Here is a 22478-nt window from a genome sequence, read left to right as displayed (position 1 = left end):
GATTGATTGACTGGGAGGGAGGAGGAGGAAGAGAGATGCACAACTGGCACCATCACCCTGGATCACCACCAATAAATACCCCCTGGGAGGCCCCGTGCTGCAGAGGGGTGACTTCACAGCCCTCAGCCGAGTTCCCACAGCTCAAACACTGTCACTGCAGCAATTCCAGGTGACCAGGAACAGCAAGGTTAAAATGCACCTGGAGTCCAATATCCAAACTGCAGACATGGGAGGTGATGGACATGAGCTCCCTTTGTTTGTAAACTGGTATTTCTGAGGCACAATTCTTGAGCCAAAATGAGATTATTCAGCAGTGTGTTGGTGAGTTGGCAGCAGAAAGAGTTCAGCCAGCTCCCAGGGCAGGGCACTGGCAATCCCCCACTGCCAGAGTCCTTCTGCCTCAGTGCAGGAGCACGGCTGGCCCTGCCACACCTGGAGCCAGTCTCTGGTTGTTGCCTTCCCAGTCCCTTAATCCTCTTCTCTGCAGGATCCAGGCCACGAGCCCTCAGTGTCCCAACGTCACCACCCCAGTGCATCTCCAGGAGTGCACCTGAGGCGTGCAGAAGGAGGATATTCTCACACAGGTGAGTACAAGTTTGAACTTGAGGGACATCTGCGGCTGCATCAGGGTTTCTGCTGTCCCCACATCCCCCCTGCTCTCTGTCCCTCCTTCCTGACCCCATACCCGACAAAACCTCTGGTTTTCCCTGCTCATGCAGGGGCTCTCCCCAGGCTGGAGCATCTCAACGCCGAGACTGGAGCATCTCGACGCCGAGGCTGGAGGAGCAGAGCACACATTTGGTGCTTGTCTTTGCCCTGACCCCACAGCAGAGAGCCATGTCCTTGTCCCCCTGCTGCTCCCGTGGACTCGCCTCGCCCCTCAGGGCTGTCCCTACTGCTTGCAGCTGTAGACCACCTCCTCCTGCATGCACTGCTGGCACTCCACGTAGCAGCACCACTGCACCTGGCAGTGGCACGAGAAGGTGACCAGGCGGCTCTGGGTGTTGTAGCCCCGGCCGCAGCACATGCTGTCGCAGTTGCCCTCGCGGGAGCAGGTCCTGCCCGCGGTGCCCAGGGAGTATTTGCTGGGCCGGCAGAAGCTGGGCGAGTCCTCCACGTACACCAGGTCCGTGGGGCGCGGCAGGGCGGGCTGCTTGCCCGAGTGGCCGTGTCTGTGTGGCCCTGCCAGCTCCGAGTGTCCCACGGCGTCGTTGCTGGTGCTGAAGACCTTGACGGCGTCATCGTAGCGCAGCTTCAGGAGCCGCCCGATCTCGTGGAACGGCGAGAGCTGCTTCCAGCACGTCCGCACCGCGCACGAGCCGGACACGCCGTGGCACTTGCAGGTGGTTTTGAGGCCGTTCTTCACCGCCTGGTGAGGAAGAAGAGTGGTGGTTATTACCTGCCAGGACCTAGTTCTGGAAGAGGCAACGGCTCAGATCGCTGACAGCTGCAAGCACTTCAGTTTTATTGGCATTATTTCTATTATTTGGAGGAAAAAATGTTAGTTTTAAAAAAGCAAAACAAAAAAAACGAACCAAACAAACAAACAAAAAAAAAAACCAACCCAAAAAGCAAAAACAAAACCACCCAAAAAACCCCACCAAAACAAAGAAAAAACCAAAAAAAAACCCAAAATAAAACCAACCCCCCTCCCCCCCCAAAAAAACCAAAACCAAAAAATAAAACACCAAAGAGAGGAATAGCTACAGAGTTTAGAGGTGAGCCAGTGAGTGGATAGCCTGATGACAACCAGCTGAACACCAAATAAGTTCTTAAATAAGTTCTTATTAATTCTACCTGGCACAGTAGGAGTAGTCAATCATAAACCTGAGTATCTCCAACATGGCAGACTCCTTTAGATGTATTCAAATGAAGACAGTGCTCTAATTAAACAATCAATTTGACTCAGTAAATGGAAGACAATGATGAATCAGTAGCCTGTAACCTACAGGTCAAAATGTTCAATCCGGTGATCTCCCTGACCCAAACCTGTGACAGGACTCATTCCATAGCAAGTCACCAGCAGACTCATAATTGATCTAAAGAGTTTCAGTCTTTAATCTGTTTCACACGTGCCACCATCTCTAAGCTCCAGCTGTTCTCAGAACCCCCTGTGGCCCTGGCATAACCCCTGGAGTCATTCAGCTGTGGAGGTTCACAGCTGTCACCGTGCTGTGTCTCCCTGTCACCCACCCTGGGACCATTGGAGGACACAGGACGCTCCTCTGCCACACAACATTCATCTCCTCACACAACAGCTCAGGAGACTTCCCAGGGACTCTCAGCACCACAAGGCCCAGCACATACAGGTAAACAGGTCTGGTTTGTGAACAGGGCAGTGAAAATCCCTCACACACACAGGACGGGTTGCAAGACTTATACTGAAAAGTTCCAAAGTTCATCCCAAGCTCGCCAGTGCAGCTCCTACCTTGATGCCCACGTTGGTGTTGTGGATGTCCACCTTGGCCCGCAGGTCTTTGCCGATCCTCTTCTGGCCCAGGAACTTTTTCAGGAACTTGGTGCTGTACTTGAGGTTGTCCCCGCAGACGCCCCACTGCCAGGCCTTGCGGTTCTCCAGCCCCGGGGAGTCGTCGCAGGTGCAGCGCTCCATGCGCCCCGCGCTGCACGCCCGGGCCAGCGAGTGCGTCAGGGCCGCCGAGGACACGGCGTACAGGAAGGCTGTTTCCTTAAAACCTGCACGGGAGAAGGGTTGGGAGATGGGAGGAGCAGGAAAGGCACCTCCCTGCCTCTCCTGCCTAAAGCCTTTTGAATATTTAGAAGTACCAAGAGACCAAACTCCTCTGGCGCTCCCACACTATCCCCAGCAGAGGAACAGTGAGGCCACAGTTCTCTTCACAGAGAGAGCAGGCACAACATTCCCAAGGATTTCTCCTAGGAAAAGGCAGTGAGAAACCTCAGAGAAGAAGAGAAAACAATTCTTATCTCTACTTGCTGCGCCTGTTGTTCGGCACATGTGGAATGTGTTATGGAGATTGTTACCGAGAGTGATTTGTTAATTGGATTTTGCTGATGGTTGTATGGATTGATTGGCCAGTTGGGTCAAAGCTGTGTCCTGACTGTCTCCAGACAGTCACAGGTTTTTCTTCAGTGTAGTTTTAGTATAGTGTAGTATGATATAATATTAGTGTAGTATCTCTTTTGTATAGTTATATTATAGTCATATAATGTAATTTAATATAGTTTAATAAAGAATTTGTTCAGCCTTCTGAATCATGGGCTCAGAGCACATTATTCCCTGGCTGGGGGTGCCCTGCATCGATAGAACAGAGGTTGAAGGGATGGGTGTAGTGACACCCCAGTCTCACCCATAAGACTGCTTCAACGTGGACAAGGGAAGGGTGGCAACAGACAAACAGCGCTGGGAAAACACCCAACTGCAAAAAGTGACAGCCACCAAGCTCTGTTTGTCCCCAGCACGGAGCTGGTTGGTGCAATTACAGACCATCATAAAATCAGGAAATCCATAGTAGAGGCTGAAAAGTGTCCCAAAATCCAATCTGTTATTTTAAATTGCTTTTAATCGGGAATTTTAATTTAAATGTTTTAATTGATTTAATTGTATTTTCTATGAAAAGACCACATGTAGCTGGAATGGGAAGGGTTCCATGCTAAAGGACATCTTGGCAAGAAGGCAAATCACACACGTGTGTGGGTTTTCTGAATTCCCTGTAAATTATCTACTCCCAGCGACTGTGGAGGTGTGTTCTGAAGCTGTTCTCCTCCTCAGAGCAGGATTCCCAGCTTGACTACAATCTCTGAGGTCATGGTGTGACTATTTTAACCAGGAAACAAAGTACAGTGGCTGAATGAAAATTCAGTGTAGAGACATGAGATCAGACAGGAATAGGAATATTGATAGCCATGAGCTTCACAGAAGTTTCAGAAACTCTGATTGACACAAACCTGACCCAAATGCTAAAATATTTTTATTTATTTATATTTACCTCCTCTGCTATTCAGTCCTGGGGAAAATCTTAATATTTCCTCTAGAGTTCATTTGCAGGGAAAAAAAAAAACCCCAAACCTATTCATGGGAAATTGTTTAAGAAGTCCAAAATTTAGGAATTAGTGCAAGGAAGAGAGAAATAGGTGACTGATCAACAGCTCTGAGTGCAGGAATGGATCAGCCAAAATAGAAAAAAATTTGGTTTATGGAAGATTGAGCACTTATAAATTGCATGGAAGAAAACATAAAGAAGCAAACAAATATTCCACATGGGAAAATTCCAAATTTCTTTCCACATCAAAAGGAAAATCTGTTTTCCCCAATAATGGAAGAGAGAGAAAGAACCACCTAGACTTGCACTGAGCCCTGCCTGGAGCAAAGGTTGGAAGCCACTTCTAGAATTCACCAAACCCAACCTCAAATCTCTCCATCATTCTGTTCCCTCAGAGAATTCCCATCCTGCTGTAACAGTGGATCAGAACACTGAGTGCTGAAATCTGAGTGATGTCCACCATAAACATGACCAAGAGAGCAGGACAAAGAGTTCTCCTGGTGGATGTCAGCAAGAAGAATGAAAAATGTGACTAATCATGAACATAATGGAGAGGCTTCATTAGCAACTCTACAGACTTCATAGGAGCTCTTTGGAATTGCAGAATTTTAGATAAAGATCTACCAACAGCAGAGATATGTGGGGAGAATTGGGGAAATATGGAGGAGACAAGGAGATCAACCAACAATCTGCTTCCTGCCTCACCATTTTGGTTGCCGTAACCACTGGAGCAATAAATTGCAATTAATCTTTCTGGTTGATGATCCTCTACAAAATTTTTCAGGGTACTCTAAAGATAATGAAAGAATGTGACCAAATCCACCAAAAGTTTTGTAAAAGCTGGATTGGGACGTGGTTAATGCAGGCTGTGGACGGCAGCATGATGCTCACTCATTTTCAAACAGTGTCTGACCCTCTCCAAAGGAGCTGAGAGAGGATAACTGATACTTGAGATCCTAAATCTGCTAAATCATTCCAGCAGCCAATCTCCAAATGCTTCCCAGATTCCCAGCATCCTCTCTGACACGCTGATCCCCGAGGTGAGGAGAGCATTCCAGAGGCCCTTTCCCATGCCATGAGGAGCCAGCAGGCCCCGTCGGCTCCACAGCCCCTGCTAAATCTGACTTTGTGGATCACCACACTGCTCTTGCTATTTCAGATGCTTTGGTTTCCCCATGTTTTCCTGGCCAGTTTTCAGCCCACTGGAAATCAGAGTCCATTGCTGTGGTCAGGCCACTGCAGACAGCAGCAACTGCAGATACCCAGCAGACTGAAATGTCTCCTTCTCCTTCAAACAAAGCTTCAACATCACCAGGCTGCCAAATACTTGTCTGAAAAGTCCAAGATGATTCCCTCCACTCTGTCATGAGGAATCAATCAGCATTTAATTGTTAATTCACAAAACTAATGAGGGAAGTAAAAGCTGTCCTTCAGCCCTCGTGGAAAGTGTGGCAGAGCAGCTGCTGGAGCTGGATTTTCAGGAGGACACACCCCAAATGGCAGCAATCAGCTCCAAGGAGCACAATTTGGGATCTGAACAGAGGCTACTCCATGTGTCCTGCTCTGTCTCCTCCCACAGTGACAACAGAGCTCCTGCCACCACAGGCAGTGGGGCCTGGAGCCAATTCTGGGCTGGGGATGGGTCACTCCCCTGACCCCACTGAGTGTCTTGTCAGGGACAGAATGGAACCTGAAACTCTCAGTTCAGGGGGAACATCTGGGTGCAGATGTCTCTGCTGGGCAGTTTGGCTGCAAACATCCAGCACAGAGGTGGATTCCAGGAGGCTGCAGCAAACCAGCTCCCTCTGGTAGGACCTTCCATGTGTCCAAGCCTTGCCCTGAGCTCTCCAGCAGGATTTCTTAGCTCAGCAGCCTGGAAATACAGAAGGACTTTTGCTGCAATGCACTATTGTGTGCTGTGGTGTGCTCCAGACCACAGGGACATTTGTAACGGGAGGAGGTTTTCCTGCGGGGTGACTGCCAGAGGAAAGATGCTCAGGGTCAGAGTTTTCAATGCTGTAGTGAAGGAATGTGAGTGTTTCAGAGCAGGTGGAGGAGGCATGTCTCTGAAAACAACAGCAAAACCAAAAAAAAAGCTCTAGAAGTATAGAAAGATTTAGGATGGAAGGACTTTTGAGGTCTTCAGAGCAACCTCCTGCTCAAAGCAGGGCTGGCTCCAATGCCAGCTGCTCAGGGCATTTTTGCTCAGAAGAATTTTTTCCTCCAAATCTCCCATCATGGAAATTCTGTGTCTGTGAGTCACCACTCCTCTGCTGTACCACTCCTGGATTCCTCATGGCAACAGTGAAACCACTGCTGGAAGGTCAGAGTCCAGCCAGCAGGAGGCAAAGGAGTGGATTAAAGGATGGAAGGATTGCAGAGCACTCATTGCTCAAGAAGGATTTTGTGAGTGGCTGGCTCTGACCTCTTTGCTAAAGGTATTTATTTCCCAGATCACTGAGTTGTTTGAGATGAAATCCTGCTTCACCTGACTTCCAGCAGCCCTTAATGGCACACCCAGGACACCAAAAGGGCATCACTGCTTTCCATGTTTTTATAAAGACACCAACTGCCCCTGCGTAACAAGGTGGCTTGAAATCATTTCACTCTTTCCATGGATCTTTAAAGGAGTGGAGAAGGAATGCAGGAGGATTTTGCACGGATCACTGAGGAGTAATAGGTGTCATAAGTGGAACAGAAAGGTTGCAGGTTATGCAAAAGGAATTTCCCAGTTGTACCCAGAGAGCTATCAAGAGGAACAAATGGTGCAGACTGGCAAAATAAATCTGGCATTTCAAAAACCAGAGAACCCTTGGCTTACTTTGTGTTTGTTTGTTTTTTGGCATCTCTAGAAGCAGATCTGATGATTCAGATCAGTCACAGAAGTTTGTCAGTCGTGATTGCAAATTGAAAGTGGCTTTTCACCTCTTACAAAAATGGCCCATCTCACTGGGAAGGACCTTTTTCACTCTCTGGCACTCTTAAGACCATTTAGGAGTGCTAAAAATCTGTATTCTTCTTCATGGTTACTCTAGGACCATGGAGATATCAAATGATTTAAACATTTCTAAAATGCCTCGTCACTACCTGGGTGACAGGGGAGAGTTGCATGATTTCCAATGCAACAATTTCCAAGAAATTCCAACAAATGTCACAAACAGATCAAAAGTGGCAGCTGAAAGCCATGTTCATGTTCTTTATGAAAGAAACAAACCCCTTTGCAAGCTAAAGGAAAATGAGAAGAAATAATTGCTCCCAGCCAAGTGTCCTGTCACACAGGGGGTGCACACAGCATACCTGGCTGTATTAAATCATCATTTGATCCTTAAGATTGTGTAATAAAAGTTTTCAAACACTTATCCCCATCTGCCAAAACAGGTTTGAAATTACAGGTGATATTTTATTTTGTCAGTCAGGAGCCCATGGAAATGTTAAGGCATGCCACTGCCAGATAATTAAATGTTTTCCAGCTATTTGAAGATGAGGATTATTCAATTGTCATTTTCAAGTTCTTTGAGGTTGATGAAGGTGCAGATGTGAGAAAGACACTCAAAATGATCATGAACAGCTCCTTCCACTGCCTCTTAAAAAATTCACAGTGGAGCCTTGCAGTGAAGAAAATCTGATCTTGTATGTACTGACTTAATAAAATATTAAGTTGATATTTAATGTCATAAAAATTGATATTTTTAAAAGGAAACATTGAAAATTTTCGATCCCAATGTTAATTAAAATTAGCATTGATTTTCATCAAAATTAATATTGGCTTCTTCAGGTCCTTTTTTAAAAAACATTAAGCTGCTAAACATTATCAAAGGACTGAAACTCAATAAATCTGAAGGCTGAAGCTTAGTAAGTGCTAATAGAAATTATTGAAGGGCTGAAGCTCTGTAACAGTCAGGCTCTGGTTGGATCAGGACAGGTCTGGCAAACCCTATATGCATTCTCTGGGAATTTTTATAAGAAATAATTTCAGTGTCCATCTTCATTGAATTTTTCTCAAGCATTGGAAGGATTTATTGTGTTCCCTTCTGCCTCACATCCAGACCTTACAGGACAATTTCTTCATCTAAAGCATTTTGGGAAACAAAAACCCAGCAGGTCTTCTGTGCACTCTGCCCAAATTTCTCCAAATTTATGGGAAAGAGTCTTAGGAGAGATTTGTCAACATGCACTGAGATGTCTGCATGCAGACAAATAGCTTTTTCAAACAGTAAACAGGTTTAAATTTTGTATTTGAGAATAACAGAGGTTTACATACACGAATATCCAAGGCACTAAAGGGATTTTTTTTTCTTTAACTGACCCTTTTTTCCTTTAAGTGACCCTGTTTTCCCACAGCACCACCTCAGCTGAGGAGGGAGCTCAGTGTAAGGAGCTCTGCTCTTGGAGAAGCAGCCACCAGCCAAGGATGTGAACCTCCTCCCACTTCCCAATCCCTGGCAAACCATGCTGGGAAGATGAGGACAAGGCTTATTTTGTGGCAGAGGAGCCTGAACTGCTCAGCTCCATCGCTGGGTGAAACAGAGATCTCAGCACTCCCCATCTGCTGCCTCACTTTGCTTCATGTGAAATTTAATTTGGGACACCCCAGGGGCTGCAGCCAGAGTTTCCCTGCACACCAGTGGTGGAAGAGGTTTAACAGTGACTTCTGTGAGCCAGAGAGAAGGTTGAGAAGAGGATCCATGTTCACCCCTGAAAGAATTTTCTACCGAGGTCATCGACCAAGAAAAAAAGAAGGAGTAATAAGAGAAACCTGCAACTGCCTATTCCAATGAGCACTTTGAGTAAAGTGAGTAAAGTGTAAACATATGAGTTTTGTAAGAATGTAGAAAAAGCATGCAGGCCGTAATAAAAACAGTTTGGAGCCTTCTGAAAATGGAGCGTGTTGCTTTGGGTTGTCTCCATCTCTACCACGACCTCATGTCAGGTTTAATCTGGGACACCCCGGGGGCTGTGGGCAGAGTTCCCCTGCACACCAACTACCTTGTACCTCTCTTGAGCAGGCTGGGCCGGCCCTCCAGGCTGCAGTTCCAGCGCTCGCTGCGGAACTGGAACTGGCACTCGAGGATGCCCAGGCGGATGGCGTCGCGCAGCGTCTCCGCCAGCCCCGGCTCCCTCCGGCACAGCCGCTTCTGCTTGCGGGACAGCTGGAGCAGCTCGCACTGCTTCACGTGCCCCTTGCCCGGGCCAGAGCCCCCCGGGGCGCCCAGCGACGGGAAGTGGGTCAGGGCTTCCTTCCCGGTCAGGCTGGAAGGAAAGAAGCAGGAGAAGAGGTGAGTTGGGGAGCGCATCCCTGCGAGCGATGCCTTGAGAAGGCTGGCCTAGAACAGAGACTAGACAGAGCTACACACATTCCTCACATCTTGTCCTGGCTGGAGTGGCCCAAAAGCCACCATTTCATTGATTCAAAGGCTTATTGTTGCTGCCTGCTGAAATTATTGGAGTTCTGAGATTAAAATTAGCTGAGACAAGTGTTCAATCAGATTGTGGGGCATGTTCCCAGGAAGGGCTGAGGGGAGGCCACAAACCATGGGCTGAGAAAACCCCTGAGCATCACCTCGCCCACAGTCCTTGAGCACAACAATCCAGAGCCAACCTTCAGCTCAGGCCACCCTGATGCCTTGTGCAGACTGACCTAGAACAGGGACTGGGCAGAGCTAAAAATAAAGCAGGGATTTATTAGGAGGCCTCACTGGATCCACCTTGGGCAGCACAAGAGCCCAGCCAGGGCTGCACCCCAGGCGAACCCAAAATGGTCACAAAATGCCCCACTGGCCACGGGGTCTCTCACTTTTATAAGCTCTGCTCCATTTGCACATTGGAGTTTGCACATTTGTCACATTGTCCAGTGACAGCTCCAGCCCATGCAGTCCCATCCTTCTTGTTTTTCTCTCTCCATTCCACATTGTTTGCACTCTTTGGCCTGAGATTTGGATCATTTGGATCATTTGTCCTTGGTCCCCAGCTGGAGCAGGAATTGTTTTGTCTCTCTGCTCTGTGAACAGAGCTCGCCATCCCCTCATGTGAAGGCCAGAGCCACCCACTAAAGCAGCACAGAACCTGAAAAATAGAAAAGCTGAAGCCTGAGGAATGATCAGGATCGTTCAGGGTCACGTTGGGCAGGAGCTCTGAGCCACCCTGAGGTGCTCCTGCCCATGGCACAGGACTGCAAGATAACTGCTCGCTGTTCTTGCCATTACACTTCCTTATCCCAAGGGCCCAAAAATCCAAGAATCCCTTCCCCTGGGGGACAGGGAGAGCAGGCAGAGCAAAGCCAGAGCCATGGGGTGAATGTGAAGGCAGAAGTTCAGCCCTTCAGCAGACACAGTTTCTCTGAAGGCTGCTGAGCTCCCCCAGCTTTGCTGGGAGGGAGAGCATGGTGCAAAGGTATCGCTGAAACCCGTGTGAAAGGGAGAAAAGGTGGCAAAGGGATCCTCAAGATTTACAAGGGATCTGATGAATGTCACAAACCAGGGAAGAGCTGGCCTGGGCAAGCTCAGAGAAACTCTAACACCAGAGTAGAACTGGTGGGCAAAGGTTAAAAACAGAACAGTGGAGAGGAGTCAGCAGAACCTCTGTGGAAGGTGGTGATGCCTCTTGAACCCGCAGGAGTCACTGCACACACAAAGCAAGGACAGATGATACTGCCTGGTTGGACATCTACAGCTGACAGATTTCCAAAAAACTTGTGTAAGACAGGCTGGATACCTTCCACAGTTCCCACCAGGAGAAGAAGGGATAGCAGGAGAACACAGCGCTGTGGAAGCAGGACTGGCCTCCAAGTAAGTAAAGATTATTGTGATCTCTAAAGTAGAAGAATCGGGGGAATTGTGATAATTTATTAATTTATAGACTTAAAATAAATGAGGCTGCAGTTAAACTTACAGCCCTTCTCAGTGCAGGGCACAAGGAATGCTGAAGTATCCATGGATTCATACAAACCGTGGAAGACAAAGTCCTGAAGGGATCACTAAACACAAAGATGCTTTGGTACAGGAAATTCGGGATGTGCAGACTGCCAGAAGCTGGAAAAGATCCTGAGGGAGCATCTCAGTCTGCCACCCTGCTTCTGTTCCTGCTTTTGTCTTCACATTTTTCTTCACATCGGTGAAGGTGGTGAAGCCACCTCAACCTTTGCCTGGTTTTACAGTCCTGGGCAGGGATTATCCCAAGGATGTCCTTTGGGCCACCACTGGGAATTGGGAGAAGGTGGCATTGCCATTCTCCAGGCTCTGAAGGATGTTGGGTGCTAATATTTGTAGAAGAAAGGCATAAAAAAAAAAAAAACCTTTGAAGAATTTGATTCCATTTCCAGAGCAACCTCAATAGAGCACAGCAAATACAGCCTGGGACCACACACAGAGATACCAAGTCTAATTCATAATTTTCACCATTCAAGGCAAAAGCTTCATGGGAAAAACACTTCCTAAAACTGGATCCAGCAACACTTTAAATTCTGAAAGAGGCAATGCAGCATCCTACACAGATAGTTGGTTGCACAGGCAAACCTACTTAATATTTTTTAAATTTTTTAATTATTTTTATTTGTTGTTGTTGTAGTAGCAGTATTTATCATTGGTGGTGGTGCTGGTGGTGACTGCACACTCTTGGTGGTTTTTATTATTATTATTATTATTGTTGTTGTTGTTGCTGCTGCTGCTGCTGTTGTTCTTGAATTTCTGAAGCTGTAACACTTAGAGTAATTTGGTTTTTCTCTAAAAAAGGAGGTCAGAAATAACCAGCTGGATAGAACACAGCTGATGAAATAAGCAGTAAATTGGTAAATCCAGGTGGCTAAAGCTACCCACAACACACCTATCTGTGACAGCCTCCCTTGTGCAAACTCTGACACTTGTCACCTGAGGTAGGGCAATGTCAGCAGGAAATAATTATATAAATTATATCAGTAATTCCATTGCTGTGTTGGAGGCTCCCGGGATCAGGAGCCTCACAGTCAGAGCACAGACACAGCTCCCAAAACCTATCTCTCACACAAATTTCAACTTAGACTAGCAGCAGAGGGATTCAAGGAGGTGCCCAAGGCCGTGCAGGTGGCAGTGGCACAGCTGGGAGCAGAAACCACTCTCAGAGCCAGGACAGCCCTTGAGTGGAGCCTTTGCAGGCTCCCACCACCACAACTGCATTTTATCAGGGCAGAGCCAACACAGGATCTGATGGAGATCAGAGCATGCAAACATTTGTACAAGATTAAATATAAAATATGCAGATATTTGCAGTCGGGCAAACTGCATGGGTTTGGATGATTTAGAGTTTATTATCTACAGATCATACAGCAAAGAAAGTGAACTCTTTGAATTAATGCACACCTGCTTGCAATCTGAAAGAACAATAAGGATCTCCAACTTTATTTCTCTCTCCTTTTCTGTCTAAGCCCTTTGCTAAATTCATCTATTTCCTTTAATCTCCTTCCAGCCACATTCCAGCCTCTTAAGAGACTTTTAATGAGAGCCTGTTCCTGTGCAATGCCCAATGTCCTCTGGATCTGAAAGGTCTTAAAAACCAGTAAAAATATGCCTTTCCTACCTCTCCCAAGGAAGGAGAAAATCAAAGCAGCCCCCTACAGGACTCCATATCTGATTTCAGGGGCCTTTCATGTTCCACAGGAATATCTGCACCCCACGGAGAGCTGCAAGAAGCCTCCAGGAAGGGCTGAGAGAATGTGGGGCAGGACAGATGGAACCAGGGCCTGTGCAGGGCACAGAGGTCCCCAGCTCTGCTCTGTCCCCAGCAGCTCTGTCAAACAGAGTTTTCATCCTTTCAGAAGCAGCCCGATTTAATGCTCCCCATTTGTTCCTGGAGAAAGGATGGCCTGTGAGTGTTGCACTGTTGTAACTAATCAGGAAGGTTCCTCTGCTTTGTACCCCCACTGCCTGCAAAGGAGGTGGCAGAAATCCCCAGAGCATCCAAACCATAAATCTCAATAATCAATATTGAGATTTAACAGTTGATATCAAAGATTTTTACTTTCCTCCCTCAGAGTTGTCATCTCAGCCCCTCGGGCAGGTGTCTCTATACCTGTCATCCTCCAGATTTTCTATCAAGTTTCTGCTCCTCACAATGAGAAAAAGCTGGAATTAAAACCTCAGATGAGTTCACATGATGCTGTGAGTCAGAACCCTTTGAGATGGATTGTTTGCTGGAAGGCCTCCCCGGGAGCAGTAACAGATGATGTGTCCAGGTCCAGACTCATTTTTTAAGAAGATTTCTCCTGAAGTTCCACAGAGAACAGGATCTCAAATTCCTGCATCAGAAGAGCTGCCAGTTTGGGAGGAGAGCAGTAACCAGGGCAGGCTCCTGCTCAGGGCTCTCCACCCTCACCTGCTCTGGGCTCTCATGGTCTGGGCATGCTTGGTTTGACTCCTTCCACCTCCCAGCTCAGCCACATGAATTATCTCCATGAGCATCCCAATTCCAGGCCAGTTCCAGGGCTGATCCCAGCCCGGGGCACCAAATGGGCAGTCATGACAGGGGAGAGCAGATTTTCAGTCTAACTCTGGACTGGCCACATTCCCCAGAGCATTCCTGGCATGGAACACTCAACGCCCAGTGGGATGGGATTTTAGAACCTGTGCTACACTGGGATAGTGACTAAAGAGAGTCTGGGGGCTGAAGAGAGTCAAAAAGCATCCATGAAAAGCCTTTCCCTCTGCAATTCCCCACAGCCCCTCTGCTGGTTCACCACAGACTCCATCCTCAGTCTCCCCAGATCTCAGCTGGAAGTTTCCTTCCCTCTCCACTTCTGCTCTTTCTCTCCCTTTTTTAAAACCCCAGTATTCTGTGTGACTGACCATGACAGCAGTGATGCTGCAGCAAACCTTCCTGAAAGAGGATTTGTCCTTTGAGGAGCAGCCTGTAAATAATATCAGCATTTCATTATCAGCTCAACAGGAAGAGAAACATCCTCAGAAACCTTTCCAGGAGCACTCAGAACTGGACACCAGAGTTTCTAGTTATTTGAGGTGTGTTTGGTCCATCAGATTTACCAGGGGAATGGTGCAATAAGACATTTACCAAGGAAAATTATGGGATGTGGTAACTGGGCTAATGGGATGGAACCAAGCCTTGCTGGACTCCTCTAGAAGGATACAGGAGATTTGAGAACAGCTTTTTTAGGGATGATCATATTTAGTTTAAGGTATCATTTGACACATTGTGCTGTTTCCAAAACTATGCAAGGCCCTGCTTCAACTGCCCTGCAAGCCATGTGCTGCTTTTAGCCTCCAGCAGCCCCAAAAATCCTTCCAGCAGGTAATGAGCAAAAATTGTGCCACTGCCTTTGATGGGTAGGGCTGAACCGAGAGGAGCTGTGAGCCCAGCCAGCACATCCTGTGAGATTCCAGGCACCTCTGCAGCCACCACAGGTATTTCAGAGTGAGTTCTAAAGAAATCTGCCCATGGAGCAGGGGCCAGCCTGGCCCATGGGTGGGACACGTCCCAGCCTGCCCCACAGAGGCCTCCCCAGGAGAAGGCTTTGATCAGCGTTGGTACTTCCACCTTCCCACCAACCTCCAACCTGGGGTGGGTCTGTTCTGGATTCTGCCCTGGGAGAAGCTCTTTGCCCTCCAGCACATCCTAAATGCCTTTTCACCTTGTGAAACGTGAACAAGGAGACAACAGGAGGCTTACAGCTTTTAATGAGGTCTGGAGACATTCCCACCACCTGAGGAGCTGAACATGCTGAGAGGAAAAGCATGAAAAGGAGGGAATGCTTTACAGGAGGCTGCAGGGTGGGGGAGGATCGAAGCAAAGCTGGAAGCAAAACCAGCTCAAAGGGGATCAGGAGGTGAGGACACTGCACTCTCCTGGATTCCTGCACCCAGAGAGCCAGGCAAGCCCAACACAACTCCAGCAACAGCCAGACCACCTTTCACACGGATCTTTTCTCTCCTCTCCTAAAAGCAGGGTTTAATTTCCACCCCCCCGTGACCCAGCACCAGGAGCTCAGGATCTGCTCAAGCACAGTGCACAGACCCCAGTGAGCCAAAGCTCCAGGCACTGGGAATGGGCTCAGAGCTCTGCCCACAGCAGCTGTCATTTAAAAGGCATCCCCCTTTGTCCTAAAACCGTGATACAAAAATTGCTTCCCACTGCCAGAGGGCAGGGATGGATGGGATGTTGGGAAGGAATTCTTCCCTGTGAGGGTGGGCAGGCCCTGGCACAGGGTGCCCAGAAAAGTGATGGCTGCCACATCCCTGGCAGTGTTCAAGGTCAGGCTGGAGACAGCTTGGAGCACCCTGGGACAGTGGAAGATGTCCCTGCCCATGGCAGAGGGTGGCACTGGGTGACCTTTAAAGGTCTCTCCTAACCCAGCCCGTTCTGGATTTCTCTGGATTTCTCCATTGTAGTGCTGTGTTCACTCTGGCAAAACTTTGTTTTCTGTATTTAAAGGTGAGCTCCATCTTTGCCAGGCCCTTGGACCATTTTTGCTGCACTATCCCACACACTTCATGCTTCACCTTTGCCCTGATGGAATCAAACTTGGCAATTCCTTCACCCTTTGAACCAGCAGTACTTCCCCTTTGCCACTTCCACAGCAGAAGGTCCTGTCTCTGCATGTTGCCACCCTTCACTCATTCTTAAATCTTTGCAGGTTTTCTCCATTAAGTGTTTGGAAAGCCAATGTTTGGCTCACGTGCCTCAGTCTCTCCTCTTTGGCTAACCACTGACCCAGGGTCCCCTCCAGTTCAGTAAAAATTTAGGTGTGAGATTGGTTTTCTCCCAAACCAAGCCACATCAAACATTCCCTTCTAAAATATTCAAGTTCCTCTCGAGTCTATCAGCTCAATTTTGTATCTGAAAGCACCCATGTATCACACTGCTCATCACCTCCAAACTCACTGAGTTTTAGAATTGGGTTTCTTCTTTTGATCTTCAGATGAAGAGGTGAGAATACACAGGACACACCTGTGCCAGACCCCTCAAGGGAAAAAACCCACATTGAAAATTGACCCTACAGCCTCAGATCCTGAGCCGTGCATGGTCAAGAGGCAGCACACACAGATTTCATGTGCTTGTACCAAAAAAATTTTTGAAAAGCCCATTTAAAACCAAATAAAGCACACAATTCTGCGTGCCTGTACACACAGAAAGCTGCTAAATCATTGACACAGAGCAAAGGACCACTCAGGCTGCTTTAACAGAGTCCAGCTTGAGCAGTGGCCAGTGACAGCCCCGTGCTGTTATCTGGAAGGGCAGCACAAATTCATTCACTTCCCCTGGCACAGCCACCTGCACGTCCCAGTGCCTGGAAAGCCAAACTCTCCCTGCAGCCCAGCTGTGGGCTTCTGATTGTGATAGCATGAACTGTAGGATCTGTGTTGTCTCGCGTGGCCTTCACATGAGACTGAAAATGGAATAAAAGTTTTTAAAATGCCCCTCAGTTGTCCCATCTCTGGGTCAGAAAAGGGCTTAATCTGACACCCAACCTCTTCAGGGAGTGAGGGAGTGCTGACACAGGCTCTGAGTGACTGAGAAAGGGGAGCCCCTCCCCAGCAGATGCTTCCATGTGAAATAGGCTGAATGATACAATTAAGAAATTTAAAATCCAGATTAATTTATGCAGCAGGAATGAAATACCAGTCGTGTCCTAGGTGAGAAGTGCCAGCAGACACTTCCCAGCATGTGCTGGGGGGATCGGGGGAGAGGGAGCAGCACCCTCCAGGTGTGCAAGGCAGCACAGAGCAGTCCTGAGTGCTGCAATCACTGAATTACAAAAGCTCATGGCTGTTCTACCCTCACTGGTGTGTGCACCAACATCTCTGCTTGCCACGAGAGTCTGGAAATCCTGCCTGAAGAGCAGCTGACACAGAAAACGAGACCAAAACCGCCAGAACACTCTGCAGGGGAAATTGTGCATTGACCCAACCTGTTACAAACCCATCTCTGCCTTTATCCCAAGCAAACCAAAACGTGTGGGGAAGACACAAACCCGGGGACAGCTGTGCCCGAGTGACTCTGACTCTGCAGTACCCCGGGCTGGAGCAGCAGCTCTGCCTCGGTCTCTGGGCTGGCTTTAAGCACCTCCATGTCCCCCGTCCCCGCCTGCCGAGCCCTGGCTCCCTGTGCCGCCCCATCCTCCTCTCCCAGGGAGCAGCCTGCAGGGAGGGATCAGTGCCAGCCGCTCCCGGGGCTGATTCGCACCCTGAGCGAACGTCAGGGCTGTAATCCAGTTTTCCTCTCGGCCAACAGAATTTCCACATCCCGTTCTTGCGCGGTAAATCCTCCTCTGGTCACCTGGCAGGAGCTCGGGGAGGCTCCTGCGACCCCTGCACCCTGTGTCCTCTGTGTCTCCTGTGTCCCCTCTGTCCCCTTCCCTCTCGCCGGGACGGTCCCGGCGATGCCAGCGCTGCCCGGGGCAGTGCGGGGGATGCTCCGGGCGCTGCAGGTGCGCGGCTCGCCCGGGACCCCCTCGCAGCGACGGGGACGTGCCCGGGCACCGGGGCAGCCCCGCGGAGTCCCCGCTCGCCCTCCGCAGAGCATCCGCGGGGAAGCGCGCTCCCACCGCCTGCCGCTGCCCCAGGACACCCCGACCTGCCCCAGAACACCCCGAGCTGCTCCAGGACACCCTGACCTGCCCCAGGACACCCCGAGCCGCTCCAGGACACCCCGAGCTGCCCACGGACACCCCGACCTGCCCCAGAACACCCCGAGCTGCTCCAGGACACCCCGAGCTGCGCCTGGACACCCTGACCTGCCCCAGAACACCCCAAGCTGCTCCAGGACACCCCGAGCTGTCCCTGGACACCCGGAGCTGCCCCATGAACATCCCGAACTGCCCACGGACACCCCGAGCTGCTCCAGGACACCCCGAGCTGCGCCTGGACACCCTGACCTGCCCCAGAACACCCCAAGCTGCTCCAGGACACCCCGAGCTGCCCACGGACACCCGGAGCTGCCCCATGAACACCCCGAGCTGCCCACAGACACCCCGAGCTGTCCCTGGACACCCCGAGCTGCCCCATGAACACCCCGAGCTGCCCCGGGACACCCTGACCTACCCCACGGACACCCCGAGCTGTCCCTGGACACCCGGAGCTGCCCCAGGTCACCCCGAGCTGCCCCGGGACACCCTGACCTGCCCCACGGACGCTCCGTCCCCCGCCCCGGGTGCCGGTGCCGCCCCACGGAGCCCCGCGCTGTCCCCGGTCCCCGCGGGCGGTGCTGACCCGAAGTAGGCGGCGGCGGGCGGTGGCGGCAGGAGGAGGAGGAGGAGGAGGATGCGGCAGAGTCTGGCGGCGGAGCGCATGGTGCGGGCGGTGCCGGTCCCAGCTCGCTGCGGGCCGCCCGGCGCCGCGGCTCTTTAAGCGGGAGGCGGGGCGGCCCCGTCCCGTCCCGTCCCGTCCCGTCCCACCGCCGCCGGGAACCCCCGGGGCTCCCTGGGGACCCGCTGCCCCCTCAGCCCTCGGGGACGCCGCGCCGGGTGCCTCCATCCCCGCCGGGTGCCTCCATCCCCGCGCAGTTCCTCAGTCCCGGCGGGATCCCTCCATCCCCGTGGGATCCCTCCATCCGCCCCGGATCCCTCCATCCCCATGGGATCCTTCCATTCCCCCGGGATCCCTCCGTCCCCCCGGAATCCCTCCCTCCCGGCGGGATCCCTCCATCCCCCCGGGATCCCTTCATCCCCGCCGGGTGCCTCCATCCCCCAGGGATCCCTCCATTCTCCCGGGATCACTCCATCCCCCGGGATCCCTCCATTCCCCGGGATCCCTCCATCCCCGCCGGGTGCCTCCATCCCCCAGGGATCCCTCCATTCTCCCGGGATCACTCCATCCTCCGGGATCCCTCCATTCCCCCGGGATCACTCCATCCCCCGGGATCCCTCCATTCCCCGGGATCCCTCCATTCTCCCGGGATCCCTCCATGCTCCCGGGATCCCTCCATTCTCCCGGGATCACTCCATCCCCGCCGGGTGCCTCCATCCCCCAGGGATTCCTCCATTCTCCCGGGATCACTCCATCCCCTGGGATCACTCCATTCCCCGGGATCCCTCCATCCCCCGGGACTCGGCGGGGCTCGGCGCCAGGCTCCGGGATGCCCGCAGTGTCCCATGGAACGACAGCCGTGGGTGCGGCTGGGGAACATTTCCAAGGCTCAGCAGTGCCTTCGGGCACTTGTGAGGGCAGGGAAGGGTCAGGGAAGAGGGGAAGAGGTGAAGAGGCACCTGCTGTGCCCGGGCACCCAGCAGCCCCCAGCACACCCCTCCTTGTGCTCCAGCTCGCTGCCCTGCTGTTCATGGAGGTAGATCCCAACACGTCCCAGCTCCCACAGACACGCGTAACCAAACCTGCATTGCACAGGTGACATCTCCTGGGAATGCTGGGGGAAGGAGACCCTTTGGAGGTCTTCAGGCAAACCTCCCATGCCAAGACAGGCAGCTGTCAAATCTAGACGAGGATGGCTGAGGCTTCGTCCAGCCAAGTCCTCCAGACCCCAAGGATCCCCACACCTCTCAGGGCACTCATCCCACAGATGCAGAACCCTCCAGGGGAAGGGGGTTTAACACCCAGCCAGTCTCTCCAGGGGAAGGGTGTTTAACACCCAGCTGATCCTCCCAAGTGCAGTGACACAAACCTTCACAGAAGAGCTCAGAAGCAAATTTCCAGACCCCAAAAGTGGCCATTGGGATAAAGGTGCAATGCCTACCCTTGAAAACACTCCCACAAAATGCCAGGACTGTGGAGCTGCAGGTGAGAAAGGGTCCGGACAGGCACGTGAAACCAGCCAGGCAATGGGTGAGTGTAGGAAATGGATTTGTAGAGAATGGATTTATATTGTAATTAAGAAACAGTTGGCTTTTAATTGTGATGGCATGAATTATAACATCTGTATTGTCTCACCCTTCCCATGGGACTGAAAATGGAATAAAAGTGTTTAAAATGCCTCTCAGTTACCCCACCTCTAGATCAGAAAAAGGCATAAACCAACAGATGAGGAGGGCTCTGTGCCCAGCTGGAGGTGCCCTGCTGCCTTTCCCAGCCTCCTCCTGACCCTGGCACCTGGGAGGTGCCTTGCACCAGCCCCTGTGTGAGAGGCTGACAAACCCAGCACGCCCTGGAGCAGAGAATCCCAGCAGGATCCTCGGGTGCCTCAGGATGTGGAGGGAAAGGACCTGTTCTCTGCTCCTGGGACCAGTCTGCACCTGGGCTCGTCCTTTTTGTTTCCTTTCTGGCCCACCTTTGAAACAACAGTTCAAAAGCATCCTTCACTGAAATGGAAAGTGATGTGCTGGGAGAGAGACTGAACGCATGGAATTTAAATATATTGCAAGATTTGATCGCTCTTGTCCAGCATTTATGAGCATTCTTAAAATATGAGATCTGAGCAGAGAGCACCTACCTGAATACGTTTGCTTAAAGTTAAAAGTTGTTTATTAAATATTATTTATCCACTGTTAAACTTCAGAGGGAGAAACATTAAACATGTCTGGGATTCACAGGCACCAAAATTGGCTGAGCATCCCTGAGCCCTGTCCCCGCCTGGCTGGCAGAGATGAGCTGTCAAGGACTGGTGATTTTAGGAGAGGGGTTAAATGAGCAGGGACAACATGAGCAGTCACCATCTCACACCAGTCCTGCTACAGGAGGAAGAGGAAGCCCTGCTCTCCTCCCCTGCTCTGTCCTGAGCAGGGCTGTGCCCCTGCCCTGGTGGCACAGGAGGTTGGACAGGGCTGTGCCCCTGCCCTGGTGGCACAGGAGGTTGGACAGGGCTGTGCCCCTGCCCTGGTGGCACAGGAGGTTGGACAGGGCTGTGCCCCTGGCCCTGGTGGCACAGGAGGTTGGACAGGGCTGTGCCCCTGGCCCTGGTGGCACAGGAGGTTGGACAGGGCTGTGCCCCTGGCCCTGGTGGCACAGGAGGTAGAGCAGGGCTGTGGTTTGGGAAAGGAAGAAGTGGAAGGTGCATGGCTGGCTGTCACAAAAGTCTATGGCTTCACACAGGGGGTGAGATGGAAGTAGCAGTTACCAGGAAAAATGGGGTGAAGAAGGGCAGTGTAACTGTTTCAGCCCTTTCAGAGTTCCCCAACACCCAGGACTGTCCCAGGACCATCCTGGCTGCCCAGGAACTGCTCAGCTGCAGCCTCATCTCAACTTTGTTGCCCAAATATTCAAGCAGCAGCAAAATTCCATTTCTGTGCCTCTCTGAAAAGTTCTCCTCCTTCCCTGCTCTTGGCAGGGCTCATCAGCTGAGACACAGAGATTTGCTGATTTTGTCCCTCCTGTTCAGGGGTGTTTGCATGAAAAACACTTTTGATGCTATTTTTCCAAGAATCAAGAATGGTTTTGGTTGGAAGGGACCTTAGAGCCCACCTCACTCACCCCCCTGAGGAAGGAAAGAGTCCTGGACTCCACAGGCTCTGCAGCTCCACTCAGACCTGCTGAGGAAGGGTGGAGGGGACCCAGGTGATGAAGTGCCCGCAGAGGACAATCCTGGGCTGATGTTTGAGCCCTTCAGCCCCACACAGGGAGTTCCAAGGACAGAGCAGCTCACTGGGGGCTGCCAAGGGAGGCAGATCAGCAGTGCTCGGGCAGAGGGCCCAGACACCTCTCTGATGTGAGCAAGGTGCCTTCCCATGCAGTTTGGAGGCCACATTTTCACACCTCCAGCAGTATCTGGTTATATTGGAAGAGTTATGGCTGGCAGGACACATTTTCCCTTCTGGCTGGGATGAGGAAGGGAATTCTGAACGTTGTGGAAGTGTCTAGGGACAGGTGGGAGCTACAGGGCAGATGGAGGAGCAGCCCTGGTGCTACAGCTGGGGCTGACTGTGCCCATCACAGCCCAGCTGAAGCAATGTCTGCACTGAAGAGCTGCCAGCAGAAAAGGCGGAACTGCTGGGCAGGCTGAGCACACCCTGAGGCCATGGAGGGGGTCTGTGACCTGCCCTTCCAGGTCCTGATTCCTTCTGCTACTAAAGGGGAGCCTGGGAGAGGGGTGGGCTAAGGAAGGACAGCCCTGGCTGTGCCTTCTGCTCTTGTCATGGCAGCACAGCTGGAGATGAGTCTTCAGCAGGAAATGACAGTGTGTGGGACAATGTGAGTGCTCTTCTTGTCCCCAGACCTCTCTTCCCCCTTGGATTGTTGGGCAGCTGCTGTGGCAGGGCCTGTCCCCATAATTCCTGTGAGGGAGCCCAGCGTGGGAGGGGAGGTGTCCAAGCAAGGAGAGAGGAGCACAGGCCTGGAGCTGCTCTTGGGGAAATCCAGTGAACCCCAGGAGCCTGGCTGGCCAGTGAAGAGCTGGGTCAGAAGGAGGATAAGGAGGAGATGAATGTCTGAAGAAAAGAAGATGTCAGGAGAGACACCAGGCAGACCTGGAGGAGGACAAGGTGGTAGAGCAGGGCATGAAGCAGGTCCAAGAGCAGGAATGTGAGTGGCTCTGTGCTGCCTCAGGGCTGTGTTCCAAGAGCATGGAGGAGAAAAGGCTTTACCAGAGGCAGGGCTG

General features: G+C 51.2%; 1 protein-coding gene across 1 annotated transcript; it reads right to left on the bottom strand.

Moving 5' to 3' along the window:
- Positions 1-22: 22 nt before the first annotated feature.
- On the bottom strand, positions 23-18487 carry WNT9B (Wnt family member 9B). The gene is made up of 4 exons (XM_038162977.1): positions 18209-18487; positions 9013-9269; positions 2429-2694; positions 23-1369 (listed from the first exon to the last, which is right to left on the bottom strand). The coding sequence occupies exons 1-4, from the start codon at positions 18286-18288 to the stop codon at positions 893-895; spliced, it is 1080 nt and encodes a 359-aa protein (XP_038018905.1). The 5' UTR covers positions 18289-18487; the 3' UTR covers positions 23-892.
- Positions 18488-22478: the final 3991 nt, after the last annotated feature.

Source organism: Motacilla alba, chromosome 27 (assembly GCF_015832195.1).
Source record: "Motacilla alba alba isolate MOTALB_02 chromosome 27, Motacilla_alba_V1.0_pri, whole genome shotgun sequence".
Taxonomy (NCBI): Eukaryota; Metazoa; Chordata; class Aves; order Passeriformes; family Motacillidae; genus Motacilla; species Motacilla alba.
This window is presented reverse-complemented; position numbering and strand designations above follow the sequence as displayed.

What these genes read in the sequence shown, in the direction of transcription:
- WNT9B (XM_038162977.1), bottom strand. Translation starts at nt 18,288, where the DNA reads ATGCGCTCCGCCGCCAGACTCTGCCGCATCCTCCTCCTCCTCCTCCTC. An exon ending in CCCGCCGCCGCCTACTTCGG is followed by an intron (nt 9,270 to 18,208) that starts GTCAGCACCGCC and finishes CTTTCCTTCCAG; the next exon opens with CCTGACCGGGAAGGAAGCCC. An exon ending in ACACCAACGTGGGCATCAAG is followed by an intron (nt 1,370 to 2,428) that starts GTAGGAGCTGCA and finishes CTTCCTCACCAG; the next exon opens with GCGGTGAAGAACGGCCTCAA.